Raw genomic sequence first — 25,744 nt, 5'->3', positions numbered from 1 at the left:
AATAAGTAAGCATTAAACAAGACCAGACTTTTGTACACAGAGAATGTTAAGTATGATAACAATGTCAATGGCATGCAAGTAATACTTGCACCACTAGGTTATGGTTTATATTCATGAGTATTTAAAAGAAGCAACAATCTGAACTGCATTTACATCGCGATCGATTTTTGGTCCCCTATGTACTATTGAATTGTGTGCATCCATTTGGCATTTTTTACAGTAATGGTAGCTTATTAGACTAACTGATACCCAAGAGATAACATCTCATCCAAGTTCAAGTTATTATTACCCATTTCAAAAAGAACACCCAAGATTACAGACACTATGACACAAATCTTCCAGAACAATTTTTTTTGCAATCTTCAAGAGAGTTTTAACAAATCTACTAAACTGCAGTCACTGCTATATCACATGTATCATGTATGAATAGTTTCTCTTAAATGAATGAATAATTCAGTTCTGAAATAAAGTATTAATTTCAAACGTTTACAATATAGTCAAGCAATGGGTAAGTGTGTATTATAAAGACAGAATGAAAATGATGGCTGTTCATAATATGTGTGGCTATCTAAACTATAAGTTGATTGTTAGCAACTACTAGGTCAGCATTAAGCAAGCATAGCGGTGCACAGCGACTAGTATTAAGAATTATTTTGCTTACAAATAATAAATGAAGGTATGTTTTTTGCATTTTTTTCTCGTATATTCGCTAGTCTATGTCCGACTGGCGAATATACGAGAAAAAGGTATTTAAATAGTATTTGTCGCAAAGATACATATGTGTACATGCATAAACAAACATTTGTCGGTCGAATTTTTCTTATGTGACCTTTAAAACCACATATATAGACATAATCTGAATCCCCAACTACTGACTGGTTAGCAGTTGAATATTCGCGAATAATCGACGGGTAATGGTCGAATATCCGACTGGCGAATATACGAGAAAAAGTTATTTAAAACAGTGTTTGTCGCAAAGATATATATGACAAATGCATAAACAAACATTTGGCGGTCGAATTTTTAAATGTTACCTTTAAAGCCATATATATAGACATAATCTGAATCCCCAACTACTGACTGGTTAGTAGTTGGATATTCGCGAATAATCGACTGGAAATGGTCGAATATCCGACTGGCGAATATACGAGAAAAAGTTATTTAAAACAGTGTTTGTCGCAAAGATACATATGTGTACATGCATAAACAAACATTTGTCGGTCGAATTTTTCTTATGTGACCTTTTTAACCATATATATAGACATAATCTGAATCCCCAACTACTGACTGGTTAGTACTTGAATATTCGCGAATAATCGACTGGAAATTGCCGAATGTCCGACTGGCGAATACACAAATAAGTGAATTAAAACAGTGTTTGTTACGAAGATACATATGTGTACATGCATAAAGAAACATTTGGCGGTCGAATTTTCCATATGTGACCTTTAAAGCCCTATAAATAGACACAATCTGAATCCCCAACTACTGACTGGTTAGCAGTTGGATATTCGCGAATAATCGACTAGAAATGATCGAATATCAGACTGGCGAATATACGAGAAAAAAGATATTTAAAACAGTGTTGGTCGTAAAGAGATATATGTGAAAATGCATTAACAAACATTTGGCGGTCGAATTTTCCATATGTGACCTTTAAACCCGTATATATAGACAAAATCTGAATCCCCAACTACTGACTGGTCTGTAGTTGAATATTCGCGATTAATCGACTGGAAATGGTCGAATATCAGACTGGCGAATATACGAGAAAAAGTGAATCAAAACCGTGTTTGTTACGAAGATACATAGGTGTACATCGATAAACAAACATTTATATATATATATATATATATATATATATATAGAGAGAGAGAGAGAGAGAGAGAGAGAGAGAGAGAGAGAGAGAGAATCTGAATCACCAACTACCGACTGGTTGGTTGTTGGATATTCTAGATTAACCGACTGGAAATAGTCGAGTAGCTTAATATCAACATCAACATCTAACTCTGATTTTTCGCATCCCCAACTGGCAACTAGCAGGTGGTTGAATATTCGAATCCCCAACTGGCAACTGGTAGATAGTTGAATATTCGAATCACCAACTACCAACTACCTTCCAACTTAACCGTCATAAAATACGACAGTACGACGATGATAATGCGATCAACTTTCGTGTTTTCACCATCGTACATCGCCATGGCAAAAGTTTCAGCGTTGCGTTGTTTTACAAAATTTCGTCAAATAAAAATGTCGGCCAAATATTTTAGCATTTAAATACACGCAATTAAACATTTCACACGTGTAGAAGCAGAAAATTGCAAAGTCTTAAATAGGCTAAGAAATATTTTCTGTCAAAAAGTTATTTAGAAATTTGCGTCACTAATTTGTTTGTTTACATCGGCTTTGACCCATGTGAGAACCCTTTTAAGTCACGTGATTCCCCACCCTTCACTCGTCATGCCAGATTTTTTACGCAATAATCATGAAACTTTGCCATATTGTGCCGGTGTCGATAATACATGTACATAATCATCAGGCGAGTTACTATCCTAGTGATCAAATATTCTTAACAGTTAATTTTTATGAACATGAGGTTCATAACAAAAAAACTAAATGAATACAACTAGATACCATCAGACAAGTCGAGCCCGTGGAAAGTGTCTTTGAATGGTCAAGATACAACTGGGGGAAGGTTTAGTTCAGACGGACGGGCGCTATGGCACACATACACAGAATTGTCATTATGTAGGTTATCTCAAAATCGGCAATTTTACCACTATGACACCAGAACTTTAAACAAAAGTGAGGGATTTCTTGACCTTTTAACAATACGTTGATAACATCACGTGCTAGTGCCATTCAACCAATCACGCAACAACGTCTTTAGCGTAACGCTCATGAAAATAGCGGTCTTCAAACAAGATATATATATGTATAAAATTAATTATGAACATTTGCTCAAGGGCTAAAGCTTTTGTTATCTTCGTATGGACAGTCCTTGTTAATTTGCCACACTTTCTTTCGACATACATTTTTTTGCAAAAACATGAGCGAGTCCGTTTAAGCGTAACCTAGACCCTAGAGTTACAGACCTTGGTATTGCGCGCAACACGCCACCTTATGAAAACTCGAGGCTAAATTCTGGAAAATCATATAATGCATGGTAAAAATACAGCCCGGACAAGGTTCAGTTCGGACCCGATAACCAGAAATTTAACAAAATGCATGGTCATGATACAGTTCGGACAAGGATCGAGACCGTTGAACTCGAATGGTGACCTTAACCTGGGTCTTGTACGCAACACGTCACCTCATCATAGTTTAACTTCATGGCAAATGTTTTATAACTAATGCATGGTCAAAATACTGCCCAGACATGGATCACTTAAACTCGGAAGCGTGACATTGACCTTTTGAGGTACAGACGTGGGACTACACGCCACATTATAATGGTGAAGCTTTATTGGAAATCGTTTATATAGCCAGGACATGGCTCAGTCTGAACTACCGCACATGGAACCGCCATTGTGACAACTATGTCTCTCTCCGCACGCAGGATCGACAAAGTCTTTTCTCATTATAGGTCTATATAAACTTATTTACGGTAAAGTTTTTGCATTAATATATTCAAAAAATAAAACAAAAACACCAGTAGAAATAACATCTTTATTGTTGTTTCTTCTGTAACAGTTATTATAATTTACAGCCAAATTAGAAAAAAACTTGTCTATATATCAACATCAGATGAAAGCATGGTATGTTATCACAATTAGGGTTAACTTTCAAAAGTTTTTTTTTTTTAGATTTAATACAATTAAAACATTGTTACAATAAATCTTAAACATCAGCCAACGCTTTAAATGAAAACTACTATCATTCAAGTATAAGAAAGTGATATATTTAGCAAATGCATTTTTTACAACTTATGTTTTTCCGCTTAAAACTGCATTGTTAGCTTTTTCTTAATGCAAATCAAGTTAAAAAGAGGATTAAATCCATCCATAATAATAAGATGGTATTCAGGCAGACAAGAATGTAAAATGATGACACAATCCAGTGGCATTCCAAAAGTGCTGCCATTTAATAGTGAAACTATGTTTCCTGCAAAGGTATACATAAATTATAACTTGAAATAAACAACAGTATAAGGTTTCAGTACAACAGCCCCATTAGTAGTGCCATTAATGAAATACAGTGATCAGGGGCCCTCTCATCAGAACTCCCTAGAAGCAATCACATCAAGAGATTTTCAACAGAAGTTGTCACTGTTGAAGTGTTCCTTGGTTCGAAATTTTGCTCCTTTGATCTTGGATGAAACAAACCGATCTAGGATGGAACAAACCGATACTATAATAATCATTGATACTAGAAACACACACACAAACATGATGCTTTTAATAAAATGTGTCCCTTTTCCAGCAAGTGTGCAGAAATGGTATCAGGCTGCACAAACGTCTAGTTTTGCATTATCAGAGCTGTTATTTGTTTTGCAAAACTAAATAAAAATTTCAGATCAAACAGTTAGTTATGCAATGTGTAAAGTTGTTATCTCTCAAGAGAAACACCTTTTTGATTTAAAACTAAACACACATAAATACTTATCACAATAAATGGGAAATAATTGAACAAGAAACAGAAATGGCACCAATACCGCAATGTGTGAGCATTCCATTAACAACTCTTACACCTTCACACCAGACATACACCTGAACACTAGACATCTCACAAGACATACACCTCAACACTAGACATCTCACAAGAGCTACTTGCATTGTTCATTCAGCACAGTATTCGGTACCTGTAACACTGCTCAAGGATTGTTATTGGATAGCAAAAAAATATTGAACTTCAAAGAGAATATAAGAGATCAATCTACAATATGATAGAAACTACATCTTAACTGGTGTACTGGACTTGTTTTCTACTGATCAACCCTTTATTGGAGCAAAATGCAGCAAGACACAAGCTATCACACGTTGCAAAGCCGAGAAAACAGTAACCAGTGATAAATTTCAGTGATGGAAACAGCCCTAAGACGAGACAAAAATGTTCATAATTGAACTTTACAAATGGGTTAATCATTATTACCCTCCCGAATTTTAGATGCATTCAGATGAATGGGTATCTTAGCCATGTTAATGGAAATATGCCACAAACTGTGACAAAGATGTGTACAAAAAACACAAATGCATAAATGTACAAACTCCCTTAGTACCCTTTTGTTTGATCATTGGAACTCTACTGATAAACTAATTCGAGCAATTCAAAACAGGTTTATCGATATTCAACACAGCAGGAATGTTCAAACATGAACATTTCTCCAGGAGACCGGGTATATAACACAGTGAACATGCGCACTCAATTGCAAACTAATACATTGTCATTTCAACTCCTGCCTTCAACACTTAATATGTAAAAATAATGCTCTCTATTCCTAATTAGATTTTAACTGATATTACCTTCTAATGAAACCATTAATCAGCCTTTACCAAGTACTTCGCTTAATCGTATAGACTTTACAATTTAACTCATGTGACTATAATATTTGGTTCCCGCCTGGTGAAAACATAATCTTGGTCAGTTAGAACATATAATGTAAAATCTTATTGACTAAGCAGGACTGGCTTGCTTTTCCTGCTCCCACCATCCCATCTCTATCAAGAAAATTTTACACAATAGGTTCAAATTATTACATAATCAGTTATTATAAATGCAGTTTTGTGTGCACAATTTAAATACTCTAAGTCTTAATCCTACACTGAACAATGGTGATGGACAAATATTTATATTTCCAGTGTGTCTCTGTAGAAATCGATCAGACAATTGTATATAAATATAACTGTTCTGTAACCAATTTAAATAAAAATGGAACAGTTTCTGGTCGAAGCTAAGTGAACGACTCTTGCATAGTAATGAAACAATTGTTATTCAAAGAGTTCCTGCTAACTAGAGTTAGGGTAACTAAGTAGGAAAGAACATGAAAACAGTGTACTACCAGCAATACTCACACACAGTCATGATATGATAAACAATTATGATGTAGCCAACAAGATGAGGTTACATCCAACTATTTGTGATTGGGTTCAGTGCATATCCGCTAGGCAGAAAAAAAAACATACCGATGTGAAACACTGAACTTGATTTACTTTAAAATAACTATATATATTTTGGATTTTACTTGCACTCTTAGTCTCTAGAACTTCATATGAAAAAAGACCCATAATTCAAGAGACAATGCACAGACAAACTCTGCATTTCAAATTCACAGTGAACATATCACTATGTAGGCCAATGTTAATGGCCAGAATGGAGCAACTTTCAAACTGACTTCCCTGAGAATACAAGGAATCTACCAACAATGTTAAGAATGCTTCGACATATACTGTATAATTACATATAATAATAGTCCAATAGATACTTTACACCATGTAAAATTGACTTATTTCTAGTTCATCAAGTGTAATATTCTCAACCTATACTAAATGTCGATGGAAAATCAAGTATGTATAATTTGCCTTGCGCTGGAGAGACATTACTCACAAGGATAAGCATATACAAAATAATCGAACAACCAAACACTTCTTTTACAATATGGATTTCAAAACTGACTACATTATTCTTCTTCTGTCCAACTAACATCTTGCTTGTATCAGCGTTTGAACCATTTCATAAGCTCCAGCATAAAACACCTTAATACTTCCTATGCCCACAAACATAACACACATACAGATGATACAGTATAATATAAACACAGCTTTTTTATAGCAAGTTATACAATGAAGTCTTAATTCCAATCGACACAATAATTTAAAAAACTTAGCTATTGGGAGTAATAGTCTTAATAAGTTATCTACGATGATCCTTGGCTTCAATTATACGAAAGAAAATTTTAATAAAAAAAAAATCAAAATAAAGTGATTGGCACTAGCTAGCATTACAAAGTCATCAATTACAATCCATGTTTGGCTAACTGCTGATGGAGTAAAAAAAGAGAACATGAGTATTAAACTGCAACCATTATTCAAATTTTGTTACAACTTTGTAAGAAAGTAGGCATATTTGAAAACAAAACAAAAATGTAGGTAAAAACAACTGTCAAACACCCCTATTGTTATAAAAATGTGAACATGATAAATACAGAAACGAGTGTCAGAAGTCTAATATTTATACAAGATGTTTGACTGTTTTTTGTTCTTTTCTCAAACATAAAACATTTAAGATTATCTGATATGAATAGCATTTTTTTTCCTTTGGTTTATTTTATATTTTAATTTTAAGAAAAACACATGATTGAAAATATGCAATTCTGTCATACATGTACATCTAGCTCATAAACCTCTGAAACCACAAGTTTGCATTACTAACATAAATATACTGAACAATAGATGAAGTCTTTGACAGATGAAATGATCGAATCAGAATGCTTGTGTAATGAACAAAATAGTATTTACAATGTTCATGAAACAGTAGATACAAATTATTACTTTTTAGCAAATACATAGCACATTGTAAAAAAAGTTTCATGTAAACACATGTAAGTTTTATGATCATGGTAACTCCTAGTCCTTACATCAGTCAAGTCACTAAGTTGGCAACAAGTTGAAACAATAAATAAGGTTATAAATATTTGTTTTACTGATCACAGGCAAAACCAGGGTGTTAACATGTTTCAACAACACTGAACACTTTGTTGCGCAATCAAAAATATACAAGTCATCTGTGAACAGCGGGTGACAGTGATGATAATGTGTCCTCTCATAACTCAGAATTGCATACTTTCCACATTAACGTAACACAAAGCACCATCATCCATGTGTCCGTCTCCTGGCTGACTTGAGATCAGCGTCGTGGGCCAGACATGCCACCTCCACCGCCCCTTGGCCCCATGTTCCCAGACCCACCCCCTCGTCCCCCTTCTCTCATCCCAGAGGAACCCCCTCTCGGACCCATGCCACGCCCAGCACTACCGCCCCGGCTGTTGAATCCCCCACCCCCCATACCACCGGCACTCCCTGACCTGGGGGGTGGGCCACGTCCCATAGTGCGATCCCCACCACGGGGCTTCTTCTCCTCAACATTAAGGCGGTGATCATGTAGTTTGATAGCCTACAACATAATAGCAATGTTTTGAATTGTGCAAGTGGCACAAAGTCTTAAATAAACATATTTCAAGGACTGGTACTTAAAATTCCTCCAATTATCTAAAATAGCCGTTTTAAATATGGAACATTACACAATGTAAATAGATGCAAATGCTCATATGCTTTTCTCAGTTTGTTAAGGAACATCGAGGTATATTTTTACAGTTTAGAGGCACTTGCCAGGCAAATGCAACTTGTCATTGCTAGTATGCTTGCCAAGTTCCAAGCATGTTAATAACTAGAACCATTTTTGAGGTATGGCCAATCTAAAAGTAACCCACCTCAAGTTACCTTAATAACTTTGAGGCTTCCCAGGCTTAGGTTTAACCCTTTGATATTAAGAAGTTGGATAGGTATTATTATTTTGCATGTCTTCCAAGAATATTATACATTAGTGGACAAAATTGGTATAAATCTTTCAAATGATGAGTGTATCAAATATGTGTCAGATGTGTTAAATTAAAATGGCATTTAATGGGGGCAATAATGAAATTGAACGTGAATACTTACCACACCTAATGCAGACTTTTTCAGGATGGCATCGACAGGATCATTGCTTTCAAAAACCACAAAACCAAAGTTCTGAAAATAAATAAGAGCAATTACTGAAAATCACTATATAACACATGTTATTCTCTTGATCACACATGTCATTCTCTATATTACACATGCCATTCTCTATATAACACACATCATTCTCCATATCACACATGTACTCATTATCACTCAAGTAGTTCTCCTTAGTTGTGTCTGTTTTAGGTTTGCTTTAAAATCCAAATAAATATGACATCAAAATAAACATGAAGCTCCAAGTGCATCTGCCATGTGGCCTGTTTGAAGCAGCTACCAGTTTTTTAGTCCAGGTCACCATACCCTTGACCTTTGAGGCAAAAGGGGTCAACTACTGACCATTACCAATGCACATACTAAGTTAAAAGACTCTACAATAAGTCATTTAAAAGTATAGATTGGAAACAAAATGTGACAATAACAATATGACAGACAAAAAAATCCCAATGCTCATGGCTAGACATTAACAACTTTGATGTGACAAAGAAATCCCTATGGTCATGTCATGACATTAACAACTATGAAGTGACACGGTGACAGACAAAGAAATCCCTATGTACATGACTTATGACATGATAGACAAAGAATTGACTATGTACATGGCTTATGATGTGACAGACAAAGAAATCCATATGTACATGGCTTATGATGTGACAGACAAGGAAATTCCTATGTTCATGGCTTAACATTAACTCACATCTGATTATCAATGGTAATAAAAGTTTGTTTCAGACAACCTTGTTTTAATACTGAATACTGCATTGATTAGGCAAAAACACAAATCAGTATTGATTTGAATATAAGCAAATATTTTTTAAGAAAATGTCAAAGCAAAAAATACCGTACTAATTGCATTGTTTTATTTAACACAGAATTCTCATAATGCTCCAATGCAAAGCTGAAAGTTGTCTATTAGCTATTACAAGAGGAATTTTGTGTTTATTTCAAGATATTTTAAAGAATGTCGAGACCTCCCTCAAATTTCTAAAAAAACATCCTTAGCAAAACAAGCTTAAGCATCTTTTTTAACCCTTTAGCGCATGTATACGAGATTGGCCGACATAGCTCATTACCAGATGTATACGCATTTGGCCGACCGTATCCATTACTGGATGTAAACGCATGGCCCGCATATTTCAATAGGGTCATTTCAATATTTCAATTTTGCATCTTTCTTTTTGTAAACAATATCCCGGATGTTTATAAAATTAAAGTTTAACCTTTTGTGTATTGATTTTCCCTTGAAAATATCGTCTGCTAAATTGAGAAGGTGTTTATACTCCCAATCGCAGGTGTGATATCCCATTGTGACGTAATAAGACCACGAGCTAAGTACTGTATGGAATTTCCCCCAAATTCATTGATGCGTAAATCATTAAATATATGTCGTCAGTTCAGTTTACCATTAAAATCAATTGAGATTATATTTACTTAAAGGTAATATTTTGTTTACAAACAAAAGAAACAATTAGTAAATGAGAAAATGATGGGTAAATTTTCTGTGAAGCTTATATAATGTCCATCATAGTTTTGGCTGTAAAATAGGTCATGTGCAAGCGTTTTGTTTGATCTAGATCTTTTTATTCATACCGGAAAATCATTTATCGGCTTTCTTTTTTTGTAAACAATTTTATGAGGGGGTAATAAAGTTAAACAGACACCTTGGACTGGATCTCTCAGCTGGATGACACTGGATATTCCTGACATATTTCTGTGTATTAATACACAAGAACATAAATTGTCGGCTTTTTAATCCAGATGGGTCTTTTTTATGATAGGGGTAATAAAAATTAGATCGATCCCAGCATTTTATTACCCTTTGATTTAATGCAATTATGACATTTCAAAGAAATGTTACAAATCCATCTTGAAAATACATTCACAGCTGAAATAAAATAATTTAATATTTCATCATTGACACCATTTATTAGATAATTTAATTATCTATAAAAAATGAATTCACATAAAAAAGATTTGGACACAATTATTTGGAGTAACATTGATTTTAAGGTCATACTGCTGTATTCATTTTCTCATTTTCAAATATCCAGAAAAGTACCTATGCAGATAAGGACTGCTTATCAGTAAGATGGCTATTGACTGGGAGGTGTAATCTGGCCACTTGTCTATGTGCTAAAGGGTTAATCGCCAAATTACTTATAACTTGTTTACAAAATATGAAATAATTTCAAGTGAATATCATCAAAATATTTCCTTCAATGGAAACTCTTCACAATGAGAACACTAAAGAAACTTTACTAAAACAATTTTATTGAGCTCTGCTTGATCCTGTTAAAATGGACTATGGATGTTGTTCCGAGAAATTGGGACTCAATGTGTCTGCCATGCTATATTAGATGTCATCTATTTTTAAACAAGAGATGTTAGTGAAACATTTATGCCCCCTTGGGAGCCAAATTGTTAGTAGGATTTGGACACTTAAATAAAATATGGACAATCAGAAAACCTTTTTTCAGCTTACAGTCACACTGACCTTGACCTTTGACCCACAGACCTCAAAATCAATAGGGTTCATCTGCTGGTCATGACCAATAAGCCTACCTAGTATGAGGTCCCTGGGTCAAAGCGTTCTCAAGTTATTGATCGGAAACCGTTTTTCATGTTAAGGTCACACTGACCTTGACCTTTGACCCACTGACCTCAAAATCAATAGGGTTCATCTGCTGGTCATGACCAATACACCTACCAAGTATGAGGTTCCTGGGTCAAAGCGTTCTCAAGTTATTGATCGGAAACCGTTTTTCATGTAAAGGTCACACTGACCTTGACCTTTGACCCACTGACCTCAAAATCAATAGGGTTCATCTGCTGGTGATGACCAATACACATACCAAGTATGAGGTCCCTCGGTCAAAGCGTTCTCAAGTTATTGATCGGAAACCATTTGGTATTCCGACCGACCGACAGACAGACCGACCGACATGTGCAAAACAATATACCCCACTTTTTTCAAAAGGGGGCATAAATATACAAAAAACCTAAAAATGACTTACTGGGACCTTTCCACTTCCACTCTTTGTATTGATTCTCAGCTCAACCACTGATCCATACTCTGTAAATAAGACGGAACATGTTAACAGATTTGTAACTAAAATACACCAGGTGTTTTAAGAACGCTAGTACACTGAAGAAACAGAAGTGATGCCAAGCGAAGAGTTTTAATTGTCTGTTGATGTTTATTCCACTTATACAATGGGCATTATTGGACAGTAATAAATGCTAGAAATACAGGCATTGTTTCATATTAGTATCTTAAATTTTTGAGTAATAGCCAAGGTTAAACTTTTTGCAAGACAACAACATCAAGACTTCAGAAAACACCTAGACATAGATTTGTCACTGGGTACTAAAATCATGCTATGTCATTATAACATTTTATGAGAAAGTGTCCACCAACCTTCAAAGAATGCTTTCAACTCCTTCTCAGAGACATTATGTGGAAGGTTTCCTACAAATAGTTGGTGACTGTCTGGATAACGTGTGCCCCGCCTGTCTCCCACCTCGCCATCTTCCCGCCCCATACTCATCCTGTCACGGTCACGACCTCGGTCAGGACGATCACGACCACCCCTATATAGAGAAGTAAATTTAATGGCCGCACAATTATTTTTTATTTCAATTAATTTAATTGACATTAAAAAACACAATAATATACTAAACACATTGGGACACCTACATTAAAATAAAAGCTCTGTTTAAGTTGTCATCAGTTAGTCAAGCTGGCATAAGACAGTAGGCAACCATCACCAAACTTGACATCTGACGCAAATTACATGCATCACTGCCCCAATATTGTATTGATTGCGTTTGGTAAACACTTGACCTCTTGCTTATGACTAAATTGTCAATAATACAGCAAGTTGGCACAATCTCACAAAATATGTTTGTTTACATTTCACATAAAGGGACGCTACTCACATCAATTAATAGATTTAAATAAAATGGCAGTAGAAAATCAGCTACAATTAGCATCAGCAGACGACAGTAAAATATAAGTGGTTAATTATTTTTCGTTGCAAAAACTGTACAAGCTTTTATGAAGTATGAATTTGTATTTAAAACAAATAGACAAGCACCATGTGAAGCGGCATCATTGTCAACCGTGGATATGTGAAGGTTTGAAAAACTCCCTCTTTAACAACTTACCGCCACAAGCTTACACCAAATAGTACAAACTGTTGCAATGAAATTGTTGTTCAACCCATTTTAAGAAGTGTTTAACTAACTTGGGTTTTGAGAACATTACAGGGATACAATATATGGCAAATCTTTACACAATTTGTGTAAAAGACAAATTATTTGAGGGCTTGGCAGAGAGCGAAATCGGGATAACTGTTTTAAATTTCTGTTCATTGGCAACTTAATACAGTATTGCAATAAACTATTTATGTGTTGTGTACCATTGTTATTTCAATATATTACATGTGTTGTACTATTTTATAACCTTTGCCATTTTAGATGAAATGTTTTCCCCCCCGAATTTCCACGCATTTTTTGCCTGTGTCCTATGTACATAACTCTCCTTCTTTATTCAATGATTTACAGTATGCCTTTTCAAAAAACGACCTATATTTGAATTGAAGCTCAGTTCAAGTTATCATCAGTTAGACAAGCTGGCATATGACAGTAGGCAACCGTCACCAAACATGACATCTGACGCAAATTACACGCATCACTGCCCCAATATTGTTTTACCTGATTTTAGTTTACACTTTAATACTTGCTCAGACTTAATGGTCAACAGTACAGCAAGCTGGCACATTAACAGTAGGCAACTGTCACCAACCTTGCATTCTGACGCAAATTACACCATCATTGCATAGGCATCTTTTCACAACAATCAACAGTCAATTATTAAGTCCCAACATGACTAAAATACTAATTTTATATTAATTTTCATAAAAATGGATCTACATTTAAATTGAAGCTCAGTTCAAGTTATCATCAGTTAGTCAAGCTGGCATAAGACAGTAGGCAACCATCACCAAACTTGACATCTGACGCAAATTACACGCATCACTGCCCCAATATTGTATTATTTGAGTTTTATTAACACTTTGACTTTTTGCTCAGTCTTAATGGTCAACAGTACAGCAAGTTGGCACACTAACAGTAGGCAACTGTCACCAACCTTGCATTCTGACGCAAATTACACCATCATTGCATAGACATCTTTTAACAACAATCAACCGTCAATTATTTAAGCCAACTTAAGTAAAATCATTCTCTTACATACCTTTTTAAAAAATGGCCCTATAGTTGAATTGAAGCTCAGTTAAAGATATCATCAGTTAGTCAAGCTGGCATAAGACAGTAGGCAACCATCACCAAACATGACATCTGACGCAAATTACACGCATCACTGCCTCAATATTGATTTATTCCAGTTTTATTAACACTTGACTACTTGCTCAGACTTAATGGTCAACAGTACAGCAAGCTGGCACACTAACAGTAGGCAACTGTCACCAACCTTGCATTCTGACGCAAATTATACCATCATTGCATAATAACTTCTTTAAAATATCAAAACTCCAGTGTTAATTTAAGCTTAATTCGACTACAATTTTTAAAATGCAAGTAAATAATTTATGCCCCTATTTATATATACATAATTTTGATAAAACTCGTCTCAGACATGCTAAGAGTACCGTGGTGCCCGCTGTTCCTTTGGAGCTGTGGGGCTGGTGTCTTGTTTCATGTCCTGTCTGGTGCCAAATCCAGGGGCAGGTTTGGGTGGAGCCTGGGTCTGCACTGGCATCTGAGACACTGGGGCAGGTGCTCCCATTGTATTTTTGCTGGCCATGGCTGCCCAGGAGAAAGGTTTGTTTTGCCGGGGCTCTTCTGCAAAAGCAAGGCATGCGTTGCATATTTAAATCATCTTTACATGTTTCTGCATTGTTAAAGTGATCATAAGCAATTAAACCAACGCGGAAGTTTCAAACTTGATTAATTCTGCTCAGTCAAAGCTATCATCAGTTCCAGACATTAACATTTACCAAATGACTATAATAAGAGCCGTCGTAAGACAGCGCTCTCGACTACGCCGCTTTGACTTAGAATACAATAACGATGTAATAATACCAAGTTTGGTCTCTTTATGTCAAAACCTTACTAAAATTATTCGATACATAAGGTGACGTTGATGCTGCCCTCCCACCAGCCCGCCCAAACAATGACGCAAGTCATTCAAATAACTGGATTTCCCATTATGAAAATGTGGTTAAGAATATACAAATATGCCTTTAGTATTTAGTCAATTGAATGAAGGGTATAGAAGTTATTAAACAATATCCCAACCTGCCCTAAAACTTTAACCTAAGTTCCATAGTCAATCAGGGGCCATAATTTGTAAAAAAATAATATGGAGTTATTTAACCTCATTTTGTGATGGCTCGGAACATCTGTGTGAAGTATTAAGTCAATTAAATGAATGGTATTGGAGTTTTAAGTGAAAATCCCAAATTGCCCTAAAACTTTAACCTGCCCTAAAACTTTAACCTAAGTCAATCAGGGGCCATAACTTGTATTTAGGATAATATGGAGTTATGTATCCTCATTGTGTGATGGTCCTGAACAACTGTGTGAAGTATTAAGTCAATTGAACAAAGGATATAGAAGTTATTAATAAATATTCAAACTTGCCCTTAAACTTTAACCTACGTTCCATAGTCAATCAGGGGCCATAATCTGTGTAAAGAATAATATGGAGTTATCTAACCTCATCATGTGATGGCCATGAACAACTGCGTGAAGTATTAAGTCAATTGAATGTAGGGTATTGGACTTATAAGTGAAAATCCCAACTTGCCCTAAAACTTAAACCAGACGCTGGGGCGACTAGTATAGCACATCTATTCTTCGAATAGTCGAGCTAAAAATGGTACGGTCAGGTAATCGGAACCAAAAACTTTTTTTCCCAGGCCTACTGCAGGGTTCCCCCTGGGTTCTAAAAAGTTGTCGCCACTTTTTCGCGGGGGGTTAAGGGGGCCGCGATAGGCCCCCTTACGGGTCCAGGGCAGCGCCCTTGTGGGGGCCAAGGGGGCGAAGCCCCCTGAAGCTCATGGGGTTTAAGCATTTTGAGAGCCTTAAATTGCATTTAATTAGCACATTGTCGTGCAAATAATAACATTTTGTTGTACATGAAGCACAAGATATTAATAGCAAATTGTTATTCTGTTGACAAAATTCATTGTATATGGACTAGTATATAAATAAAAAAATATTGCAAAAAATGTGACATAAACATCAATATGTTGATTTCAGTCTAATGCCTGCATACAATTAAAGAATACATTTGTGAAATTATGAGATAAATTAAAAATAAACGGAAACTCAAAGAAATATACATTGTCAAACTAGGGCCATAACTTTCCTAATAGAAAATTGTCTACCTACTCTTTACTCCAGCCAACCTATTAGAAGCCTTATCAAATGGGGTTTAATCCTATTTATTTGATTTCTGTTAATCTTTTTGACACTTTTTGAACTCTTAGAATGCTGCATTTATAGCAATTACAAATTGCGACAAAACCGAAAGCAAGTCTATTTTTAGCGCGTAAACGTCATTACGAAATTTGCATATCACGTGACTTTCTGACAACATAAAATTCTACGATTTGCATATTTAAAACTAACACGATAATTACGCAACAACAAGGCTGTTGAGCTAAATATTAAAATTGTTTGCTAATAAGAGACATAACAGTTAAAGGATGTCATTGTTTATCCGTGAAAGCAATAAAATTCTGCAATAATTAGCGAGGTGTTGACTGGGCCGTGACTGCTTGCCCTAATTATCGGATTAATTTTTGTTGTCGCACCAGCAGATGCGCTTGATTTATGACAGTGACAGAATCGATTATCATGCAGGCCGCATGGTCACCACTTACGTCATTTTAAGAAAATATTTTAGAAAAAAATCGTTGTCGCCATAAATTCGCCAAATTTGAAAAGTTGTCGCCACTTTTGCGATTTTGTCGCAAATGGCGACAATGGCGATCGCCAGCGGGAACCCTGCTACTGGATATGGCTAATAAAATAGATCTTTTCAAAACCCAGCATACTATTCAAATAGACGAAAATATTCTTAAAGCAATTTGACAACATAAAACAAATTCATGTCATGAAAAGCAATTCATTTTGAAGAGGCTGTTTAGAACCGTATTGACTAATATACTTTTAAGCACTACTAATTTTTGAAATCTGACTTGTTTGTAGGTTATTTTTAAATGCTAGTACTATGATAATAAAAATCATAAAACTACTGATTTTTACATCAATTTCAAACAACGAACTATATCAAAATTGGTTACAATCTCCGAATCTCAAAAATATTTGGATGGGTAAAATTTGGTTCGGTTGGTAAAAAAAATCGATTTTACCAGAAGCATGGCCTGAATTTTTTTTGAGGAATTAGTCTGTCAGTTCAGACAGCATCGATTGGCCAATTACACAAACATTGCAGTTGCGAACTATAATCATTCTTGAGTATTGTAATTTCTTCTGAAAGTCTATCAGCTACTATGAACCAATGGCAACCCACCCTGTATTTGCTGGGGCTCCTCAGGCTGCTCTACTTTTGGCTCCTCCTTAACAGGCTCAAAAGCCTCCATCTGGACAGGCTCCTTGCTCTCCAGGGGCTCCTCAGGCTCTGATTTTGGTGATGGGGGCATTTCCACAGGCTCCTCCTCAAGGAGACCAGTCCCATTGCTGCAATAAGAAACAGCAACTTATTTAATTGGTCAATACCAGTAAATGTCAGATGGACAAAGTCTTTCATTGTACATTATCAAATATTGACAATCAAGTATCCAACTTTATATACATAAGAGAGGTCCCTATGGGTTTAAAGTTAAAGCCACGTTAGACCCCTTTGCCAGTCCAGCGCCAAAGTAGGGCTCAGAAGAGGCAAGCCCCCCTGAAGCACTTAATTTGCATTTCAACATACCTATATATGTAAATGAAATTAGACAGATATTTTGGAACTATACTGAACAAAAAGTGAGGGATGTGATTGTCCTGGCATGTAATTTGTTGATGCACCCTGTACAGCGGCAAACTGGCTTTTCAAAACCCCTTAAGAGGGCTATCCTTGCTTTAGATTTGAAGTAAACTTTTTTTTCAGTTTTTATTTTCTTTATTTTTAGGTGGGGTATTTACAACACCTTTTTTGGAGCCATTAGGACAATTTAATTGTATACAGAGTGTGTATACCACGTAATAAATTGCGTCGCGTCATACATTCTACATCAGAAGTCAACATTTGGCTTAAAATGAAGACTTGAATCATAGATAACTTTTCTTTTACAACACCTTTTTAAATGAAACAAAGGGCAGTCTATGACGCTTAAAGAGCCCCGCCTTCGATTTATAACCGGAGTTTGATAAGGTGATTAGGTTTCATCAACCACCTCGACAAACCCGTTCCCAAAAAATGTGTTTTGACAGTGCTCCGTCATCCGGCGTATTGTGAAAAGGTTTGTCGAGGTGTTTTAAGAAAATAAACTCTTATTCAGACTCTAGTGAAAGACCGAAGGCGGGGCTCCGTAAGCAGCGTAGACTGCCCTATATTTCATTTAAAATGGCGAAAAAATAGGAAAGTTATCTTTGTTGTTTAAAGTCGAAGCAACGTGCCTTCCAACGTAGCATTTATGACGCAATTCATCACATGGTATAAACAAACTGGTATATATAGCACATTTAAATTCATCAAATTATGGCCATTTTTGCAATTTGGTCACAAATGGCAACAAAGGCAGGAACACTTCACTATCTTTATCTAATCTGATATTTATCTATATTCAATATAGAAATCTAATTTGCAACAAAAAATAAGCAAAAAGAATCACAAGTCCAAATGACTATCAGTGGATTTCATAGCCACACATGAATACAGTTATATTCTTAAGTTTTGTAAGTGTTTGTTTACCTGAGAGGCTGGGCATGGGGCTCATAGAACTGCTGGTTGTCTGCTATCAGGTCTGCAGTCTGTCCTACATCGACCGGCTCCACAATCTCACCCTCAGAATCTGCACACACAACACACAGTGAACAAACAACCATTTAACAACAATGCAAAAGCATTTTTCTCATTTCCACATTATATTACGTCTTTTTGCTTGGAACTCACTTGTTTCATAATATTCTGTGTATCAAAGAAGGATGGACTCATTTAAAATTGTTGTTAAAAGAACAACCATTTCTCATTATCAGTGTTTTAATACTAAGGCCACTCCTTTTTTATTTTTTGGTTTACAAGAATTTTTGGAAAAAATGTCCACTGGGTGGTCGGAAAAAAAAAAAAAAGAAGGAAAAAAGTCACAAAACATACTCTTAAAGGGTGAAAATAAGAGAGCAACATAACAACGTTGAAAATTTATATCATTCACTTGACATTTAATAATTTTAAACTGCTATTTATGCATGTTTTAATACACTCAAAAGTTTCAAAGTTCTTATTAAACACACAGTTTAAATCTTACATACTGTGCATATAAAACATCAATGAAATTGACTATAAAACATGTTTACATGTATACACTACACTTTTTATCAAAGATACATTGAATATCACTCAGCAAGACATTTGTTTAGCTTTAAGGGTATGCTAAAGCAAAAGTGAATGCAGAACACTTAAAAACTGACACATACTAAATTGAAAAAGGGAGAATTTTACGCATTAAAATTGCACTGTATTAAAACAATACATTACATTTTCTAAACATTGTTTCAGTTATTTTAATATTGGAAAATGTCAATAAAGTGAAATAATTACCAGTTTTGTAAATAAGGAAGTAACATTTTAAGAAGACATTTGAGGTTTTCATATTGTGAAAACAATTCCTGAAAAACTAAAAACCAAACTAGACCTAGATTTGAGTTTTAATAACCTTTGCAGGGTCCTAGTTGTGTGTAAACCGATCCATGCTTAGTCCGAATATTTAACATGGGATGTTCAGCAAATTACAACATCAGTACATGAAAATCACATAGCAAATTAATAAATCTAGCATGTGACTTAACTTTATGTACCAATGATAGTAACAGAGAAATCCATAATTATGTATCGGATATTTTCATATTCTCCCAACTCCGCCATTTTGTGTATACATGCTTTCACAGGGCATCTATATTTCATGCTTGTTTATTTTTCACTTTAAAGAGTATTCCTTGGTTTCAACAACAAACTTTATTTATAGTGAAATATCAAGTTCATTACAAATTGAAATGGACTTATTCAAAATAGTTTTCCGTGTTGTTTTATCTTAATGTTTTGCACACAACTCCTGGCATAAGTATATGTCATTGACACATGTGCTCTACTCTTTCATTGTTTTTACTCTACTATTAACCCAAACATGAATAAACATGTAATCTAGAATAAACACAAGCTTTACACTGACTCAATGACAAGTATTTCCAAACCATTTTGTGATTTAAAATCCATTAACACCACCGACCAAACTTGTGAAACTAGTTCACCGGTGTCAACTTAAAAAATTTACTTTCGATTTCACCACTCACACTTAGTGCACTGTTATTTGATATTTAACCATAAAATGTTATAAAATGTTTTTCTCACACATAATTTACAGATATTTGTGTCTATTAAAATGATGGCAGCCGCAGACACTTTTATTTTTTATCTATTAACAACAATATTTTTATAACCTAAATCGGCGGGGAAAAACAACAATCACGTGACAGTTATTGTTTGTGTCGGCTGTCCAATTTGCCAATGTTTTTATTGCTATTGTTTTTTTAACAACTCCTGCATATTTTAATTAATTATTTCATACAAAGAATGACTGCTATCGTCAATTCCGCCATTGCCACCGGCGCTGCCATAACAGTTGACTGGCTCACATGCTATTACTATAAATGGGCGAATACGCCTCGGAACAACAAACCAGTCAAGATCTGCTGCATTCATACTCTTAAATGGTCGTTTTTCTTTTGTTTCGCACCAAAATCAATACGGTCGGGAAAATAATTTTGCAAAAAAAAGTGAAATTCATTTTTTTTTTTTTTGTACTTTTCGGAAAATTGGACCCGCCGGTTTTGTAAACCAATTTATATAAAAGTAGTGGCCTAATGAGTTTACAAAACTGCAAAATTTCTCATTGCCAAGATGTTATTTAGTATCATACTCAAAACACATAATGGAATTTCAAACAAAAAGTCAATGGCAATATAGTTTTGTAGCTCACCAAGACAAAAAGAATTCTTCATCTTAAAACTATATAGCAAGTATTTCTAAAAGGAAGACATACCCTGGGCATCCTCCAGAATTTCTGTGTCTGTGTCATTGTCATGGAACACCTCGTCCTGATAGCGGAAGATATCATTGTGTACGTAGTACTTCTTTGGAGACTGTGGTGCCAGGACAAAGGTCTGCATGAACCGTCTCATCGGCTGACCATTGTTGGACAGCTCACCTGTCACCTAATATAGTAAATCAGTTAAAACATTTAAGCTGCATGACTAAAGATATTTTTTAGCAAAGCAGTACTGTACATATTAAAGGTGTTTTTTTTAATAAACGAGGCAATAAACACCCACACTTCCACAATCAATCTGCTTCAGAAATATCCCTACCTCCTAATATCTTTATTAATGGACATATTTTAACCGAAGCAGAACAGAGATCCTGAAATACTGCCATTTGGGTTTAAATCACTCTTATTTTCCAATATCATAGTTATATATTTTCAGTGGTCAGTATGCTAACTGGTGCATACTAAGCTTGTATTTATAGATTGATTTGCTGGTTGTCCTCGGACAAAAGTCTTGTAATCTTGTGTATCATAAAGCAGAATCCTCTGCTTTGGTCTACCTAAGGCTTACCTGCACTACAACAGCATTGCCCACCGTTGCTTGGCTGTCCACCTGACGAATCTTAGCATGGCAGTCACGGAAATCCAGACACATGATCTTTTTATGGATCTCCTGGTGTAAGACAAGATCGAATATTCAATTTGAATAAATTTCAACTTCCTTATAAAATTTTAAGTTTATTTAAAACATCTTTACTTTAAAATAAAAAAAATAACTTTATTCTTTTTAAATGAGCTATTTTTTAGAGCGCCTTGTTCATGGTTTATAAAATGCACTTTTTGTTATGTTTTTTTATGAAATAAAGTGTGACAAATCAATATGAGTGATAAAACTAAGATACTGATGGCCGGAACCCTTCAACATGTAATTATAGGCTCAAATATTGTCTTTCAAGTCCACCATTTTGAAATGTGTAAATGCAATGCAACAAAAAAGCTATAGCATGATTGGTTACTTGACATAACCTTGATGCTACTAACGTTTTCAATAATTTTTTATGTCCAGCTGAATTTGAGTTACTGTGGTCAAGTGGACAAGGAATCAGTTTTCTTGACTGTGTCAGCGTATGTTCACCCCCAACTAAAACCAGTAGTTTTCAGTACTTTCAGTATGAAAGAGCAAAATAATTATAATTAAGTGTTTTCAGTTGCATTACTAGGAAAATGATTTTTGATGCAAAAACATGATCGAGTCCCTTTAATAATTGACAATATTTTTGCTACATTATCAATAGAAACTGAAGCTCATTATTTCAGTCCAAATTTTGAGTTTTATTTCTGTGAAATTAAAATGCGTTCATTTTCCAATGGCACACACAAATACTGCAGAACCCTTACTGGCTGTCCAATAACTGGTGGCTGCTCCTCACCTGGTTTCTCTACACCACCATGAACAAAACTGGAGTTATGACTGTAAAATCTACAACAACAACACAGCATTGAAATTCATGGACTTCTTCTTTCTTCACAATATGACCTTCTCACAAAAATAGACAATAACATTTATATAGAAAAATTAGAGTTGTTAACTTCAACAGTGGAAATGTCTAATGAGATTTCTTAAAACATTTTTTTTTCCATATAAATATGAACTTAAAAGACAACTAGACTAGGTTTACAATGCAACATTGCTTACCTGTGTAAATGCAGTGGGGCCTCATGCAGCAGGGTATAATACTGCCTCACAAATTCACGGCCAACACACTGAGGACTAGGAGTTTCCATGACCATGACGTTCTTCAAAAGGGAGCAAGAGTCTAAAAAGGGACAAACAACATTGACTTATTTATTAAAATGTCACTTGTTTCTCTTTCACATGCATTAATCTGTGGTGAATTAAAGACATGGAGTAGTGTGCAGTCTTCATAACTGTCGGTCCAAAATTTTAATTCTTAAATGTTCAAATTGAGACTCTAACACTTAAATTCAATGCATGACCTAGTGCAACAAGAATACCAATTCTATGAGTTGCTCTGTAGGGTTGGCATCAAGTTGCGCAGGCTGAGTGAAATGAGGGAGAATCACAAAACCTGAATACAATTTTTTAAAAAAGCTTGCATCTCCATAGTATTAAGCTTCTGACATTTTTTAGAGTCCATTTTTAGCAGAAATTGCTTTGATAGAGAAAAAAATGGATATTTCCGTTCGAAAATTAATGTTTAATGGATAAAACACCATTTTTTAAAATTAATTATATACATCCAGGGCTCTCACTAGGCTGAAATTTTTGGGAGAAGTGACTTCTCTCTTCAGTCAATTTAGGGAGAAGTGGGAGACTTTAGGGAGAAGTGATACTTTTCGTAACACCTGATACAAAAACTATGCCATACCACACACTTAAGTTTATATTCACATTCAAATTAATTGCTATAAGTATAACTATATAAAATGTTCACAAATAATGTATCATTTTTGGCTCAGCAAAACTGTATTTGTCAATGTCACATAGTTTATCTCCAAATAGCATCTAAAATGAATCAAAAACCAAGACAGCTAAGGATTTGAAACAATCAAAATGACCTTATAAATGAACTGTCAATATAGTAGGGGGACGAATCTTATTTGGTACGTTCGGGATGGGTACGAATGTCACATTCAGCTATGCTGTTATATACTTGTCTCTGGCTAAATAATTTTCAATATGCTGACATTTAAGAACCAAATGACATATAAATCACTGTTCTTGATGAATTTTTTACCAATACATAATGGGAGGTTGAGAAATTTACTCGGAAAATTGTTTTGACAAAATGGCGATCTGGCCGATTTTTTAAAGTCATAAACAGGAGGAAAATACTGTAAGTAAACACTACATAAAGCAAAAAAAGAAGATATTTTTGTGTTTTCAAATCATTTTTTTATCATTTCATTTTATCATGAACATTTCACTAAAACCAATCAAATATTTGTTGATACGTCATGTTATTGATTTTCTTAGCGCCACCTTGCCGATGGCCCGAGATGGCTATGACCGTCTGCTTCAAAACAACAATGTTTAAAATGTCTTGCATTGTTTGATCAATACATATATCAATTACTTTTTAACTTCTTTAATGCTTGACAATATTTTTTATGATTATGTTGCCTTTTCAATCCGATTAAGACGAACTTATATCATTTGATCAGGGACTTCTCAATGTACATTCTGATTGGTTGACCATCAATAGCTCCGCCTACTGGCGATGTTTTGGTAATTGGATGGCACGGCCCAATTATCGACTTAGGAGAATACCTAATTTTATGAATGGCTAATTGCGGTGTTTTGACTAATGTGACAGTGGTCAAATATTCGCTGATTGACAGATTTACAATGTGCTAATTTTTTCGGCGAAGTCAATGTCGCTTTGATGATACAAATGGGCGAAGTCTGGGAATTTTAGGCGACCACTTCGCCCAAGTCGCCCCCTCGCGAGAGCCCTGACATCTGTTATCTTATTTATGTCAACAGACTGGTTTCCAAAGATTTTCACAAAAATTGGCTCGTTCTAGGACAAAATATAGTCTTTGGATGATTTTTTTTTTCTATGGCAGTTGTGACGTCCACCATCCAAGCAAAAAGTAGCGAACGGTCCTCATGCAGAGAATCCTCGCAGCAACAATTTTGAAATTATCTCCCGTTATAAATTCAAAATTCTACGAAAATTTTATTGCCTACAATTAAACACATATTTATTTATGTCATTATGGCAAAAAACATATTCAGATATCATTAAACACTTATATGTGTCGATTGTTTATCCAGTATTACGATATCTGAAAATCTAGGTCAAATCCGACAGGTTGTGTACATGTATAAAAGGGAATTCGTGACCCAGAATATATTTAAGTTCAAATAACGACTCTAATGACGAACATTGTGAACAATTTTGTCGTTATTATTCAACATCTATGCATGATATTACTATGTATTATTTCAGGAAGGGAATTGTAGTGTTACAGGGATACATAAGAAATGTCAAAATAATAAAAAAAAGTATCCCCCGAGCGCTTATTATTGTAGCTAACAAGCTAAATCCAAGATAGATCTTCACACTACAGCAGGAAAAAATAGCACTTCCTTTGATGTTGAAACATATCCTGGAATAATAACCAAGCACCTCCATATCATGTACAGGTGCAAAGGAGTCTGCACTACGACTTAAAACGGGTAACCTGGTCATTAAAAAACGTCTCAAGTCAGTTTTGCTTTCCTACCTCTGATTGATAATTGGTTTCAGAAAAAAACATGCCTTAATTTCTCTGTAAATAAATCTGACGAGGTTTTCGAATAAATTTAATAAATTCTCAACACAGCCCTTAACTGTAAAAGAAAAAGAAACGGCGCGATTCTCGCAAGCGAATATCACAGATTCAAGAATGGTGGGGAACCGGCGAGGACATGAAAAAGTAAAAATTACAAACAATATCTTACGGAAACAATAATTATACCTACTGCAACTGATCTGTTCAATCAATCACGAATATATATTTAAAGATACATTAGAAAATAAAGACTAAAATGATTAACGAATAAACAATTTATGTTTTTTTCTTTCTTTTCTGTTCTGCAAGCATGCGTGTGCGCAGCAAAATTTCTTCTCTCTGCAACGCGCATGCGCACACAAATGTACGCCCCTTTAGATTAAACTGCGTAGAAAAAATCAAAAATGAAAAATATTTTCTGGAAGGAAA

At 35.0% G+C, this 25,744-nt stretch overlaps 1 protein-coding gene and 7 non-coding genes across 9 annotated transcripts; all 8 read right to left on the bottom strand.

Annotated features, from left to right (window-relative positions):
• Positions 1-3,655: 3,655 nt before the first annotated feature.
• LOC128206114 (ras GTPase-activating protein-binding protein 2-like) lies at positions 3,656-25,656 on the bottom strand. Of its 2 annotated transcripts, none has more exons than XM_052908336.1 (12): positions 25,502-25,656; positions 22,710-22,830; positions 22,412-22,493; positions 21,585-21,686; positions 21,011-21,182; positions 18,667-18,766; positions 17,281-17,447; positions 14,387-14,579; positions 12,133-12,305; positions 11,729-11,787; positions 8,655-8,726; positions 3,656-8,109 (listed from the first exon to the last, which is right to left on the bottom strand). In XM_052908336.1, exons 2-12 carry the CDS (start codon positions 22,802-22,804, stop codon positions 7,843-7,845), a joined length of 1,482 nt encoding a protein of 493 aa, XP_052764296.1. In that variant the 5' UTR covers positions 22,805-22,830; positions 25,502-25,656; the 3' UTR covers positions 3,656-7,842. The 2 variants fall into 2 exon arrangements, with proteins under 2 accessions (XP_052764296.1, XP_052764285.1); XM_052908325.1 differs by having other exon boundaries at positions 25,506-25,656.
• LOC128225299 (small nucleolar RNA SNORD16) lies at positions 12,423-12,521 on the bottom strand. The gene has a single exon (XR_008259651.1). It is a non-coding gene; the product is annotated as a small nucleolar RNA SNORD16 (small nucleolar RNA).
• Positions 13,317-13,415, bottom strand: LOC128225294 (small nucleolar RNA SNORD16). Its single transcript, XR_008259646.1, has one exon. It is a non-coding gene; the product is annotated as a small nucleolar RNA SNORD16 (small nucleolar RNA).
• On the bottom strand, positions 13,457-13,555 carry LOC128225284 (small nucleolar RNA SNORD16). Its single transcript, XR_008259638.1, has one exon. It is a non-coding gene; the product is annotated as a small nucleolar RNA SNORD16 (small nucleolar RNA).
• Positions 13,661-13,759, bottom strand: LOC128225292 (small nucleolar RNA SNORD16). The gene has a single exon (XR_008259644.1). It is a non-coding gene; the product is annotated as a small nucleolar RNA SNORD16 (small nucleolar RNA).
• Positions 13,802-13,900, bottom strand: LOC128225288 (small nucleolar RNA SNORD16). The gene has a single exon (XR_008259640.1). It is a non-coding gene; the product is annotated as a small nucleolar RNA SNORD16 (small nucleolar RNA).
• LOC128225297 (small nucleolar RNA SNORD16) lies at positions 14,004-14,102 on the bottom strand. The gene has a single exon (XR_008259649.1). It is a non-coding gene; the product is annotated as a small nucleolar RNA SNORD16 (small nucleolar RNA).
• On the bottom strand, positions 14,144-14,242 carry LOC128225290 (small nucleolar RNA SNORD16). The gene has a single exon (XR_008259642.1). It is a non-coding gene; the product is annotated as a small nucleolar RNA SNORD16 (small nucleolar RNA).
• Positions 25,657-25,744: the final 88 nt, after the last annotated feature.

Source organism: Mya arenaria, chromosome 2, assembly GCF_026914265.1.
Source record: "Mya arenaria isolate MELC-2E11 chromosome 2, ASM2691426v1".
Lineage (NCBI taxonomy): Eukaryota > Metazoa > Mollusca > Bivalvia > Myida > Myidae > Mya > Mya arenaria.
This window is presented reverse-complemented; position numbering and strand designations above follow the sequence as displayed.

Coding starts and splice junctions, on each gene's coding strand:
- LOC128206114 (XM_052908336.1), bottom strand. CDS start 22,804: ATGGTCATGGAAACTCCTAGTCCTCAGTGTGTTGGCCGTGAATTTGTG. Junction 21,183..21,584: donor GCAATGCTGTTGTAGTGCAG/GTAAGCCTTAGG, acceptor TTACTATATTAG/GTGACAGGTGAGCTGTCCAA. Junction 11,788..12,132: donor GTTGAAAGCATTCTTTGAAG/GTTGGTGGACAC, acceptor TCTTATTTACAG/AGTATGGATCAGTGGTTGAG.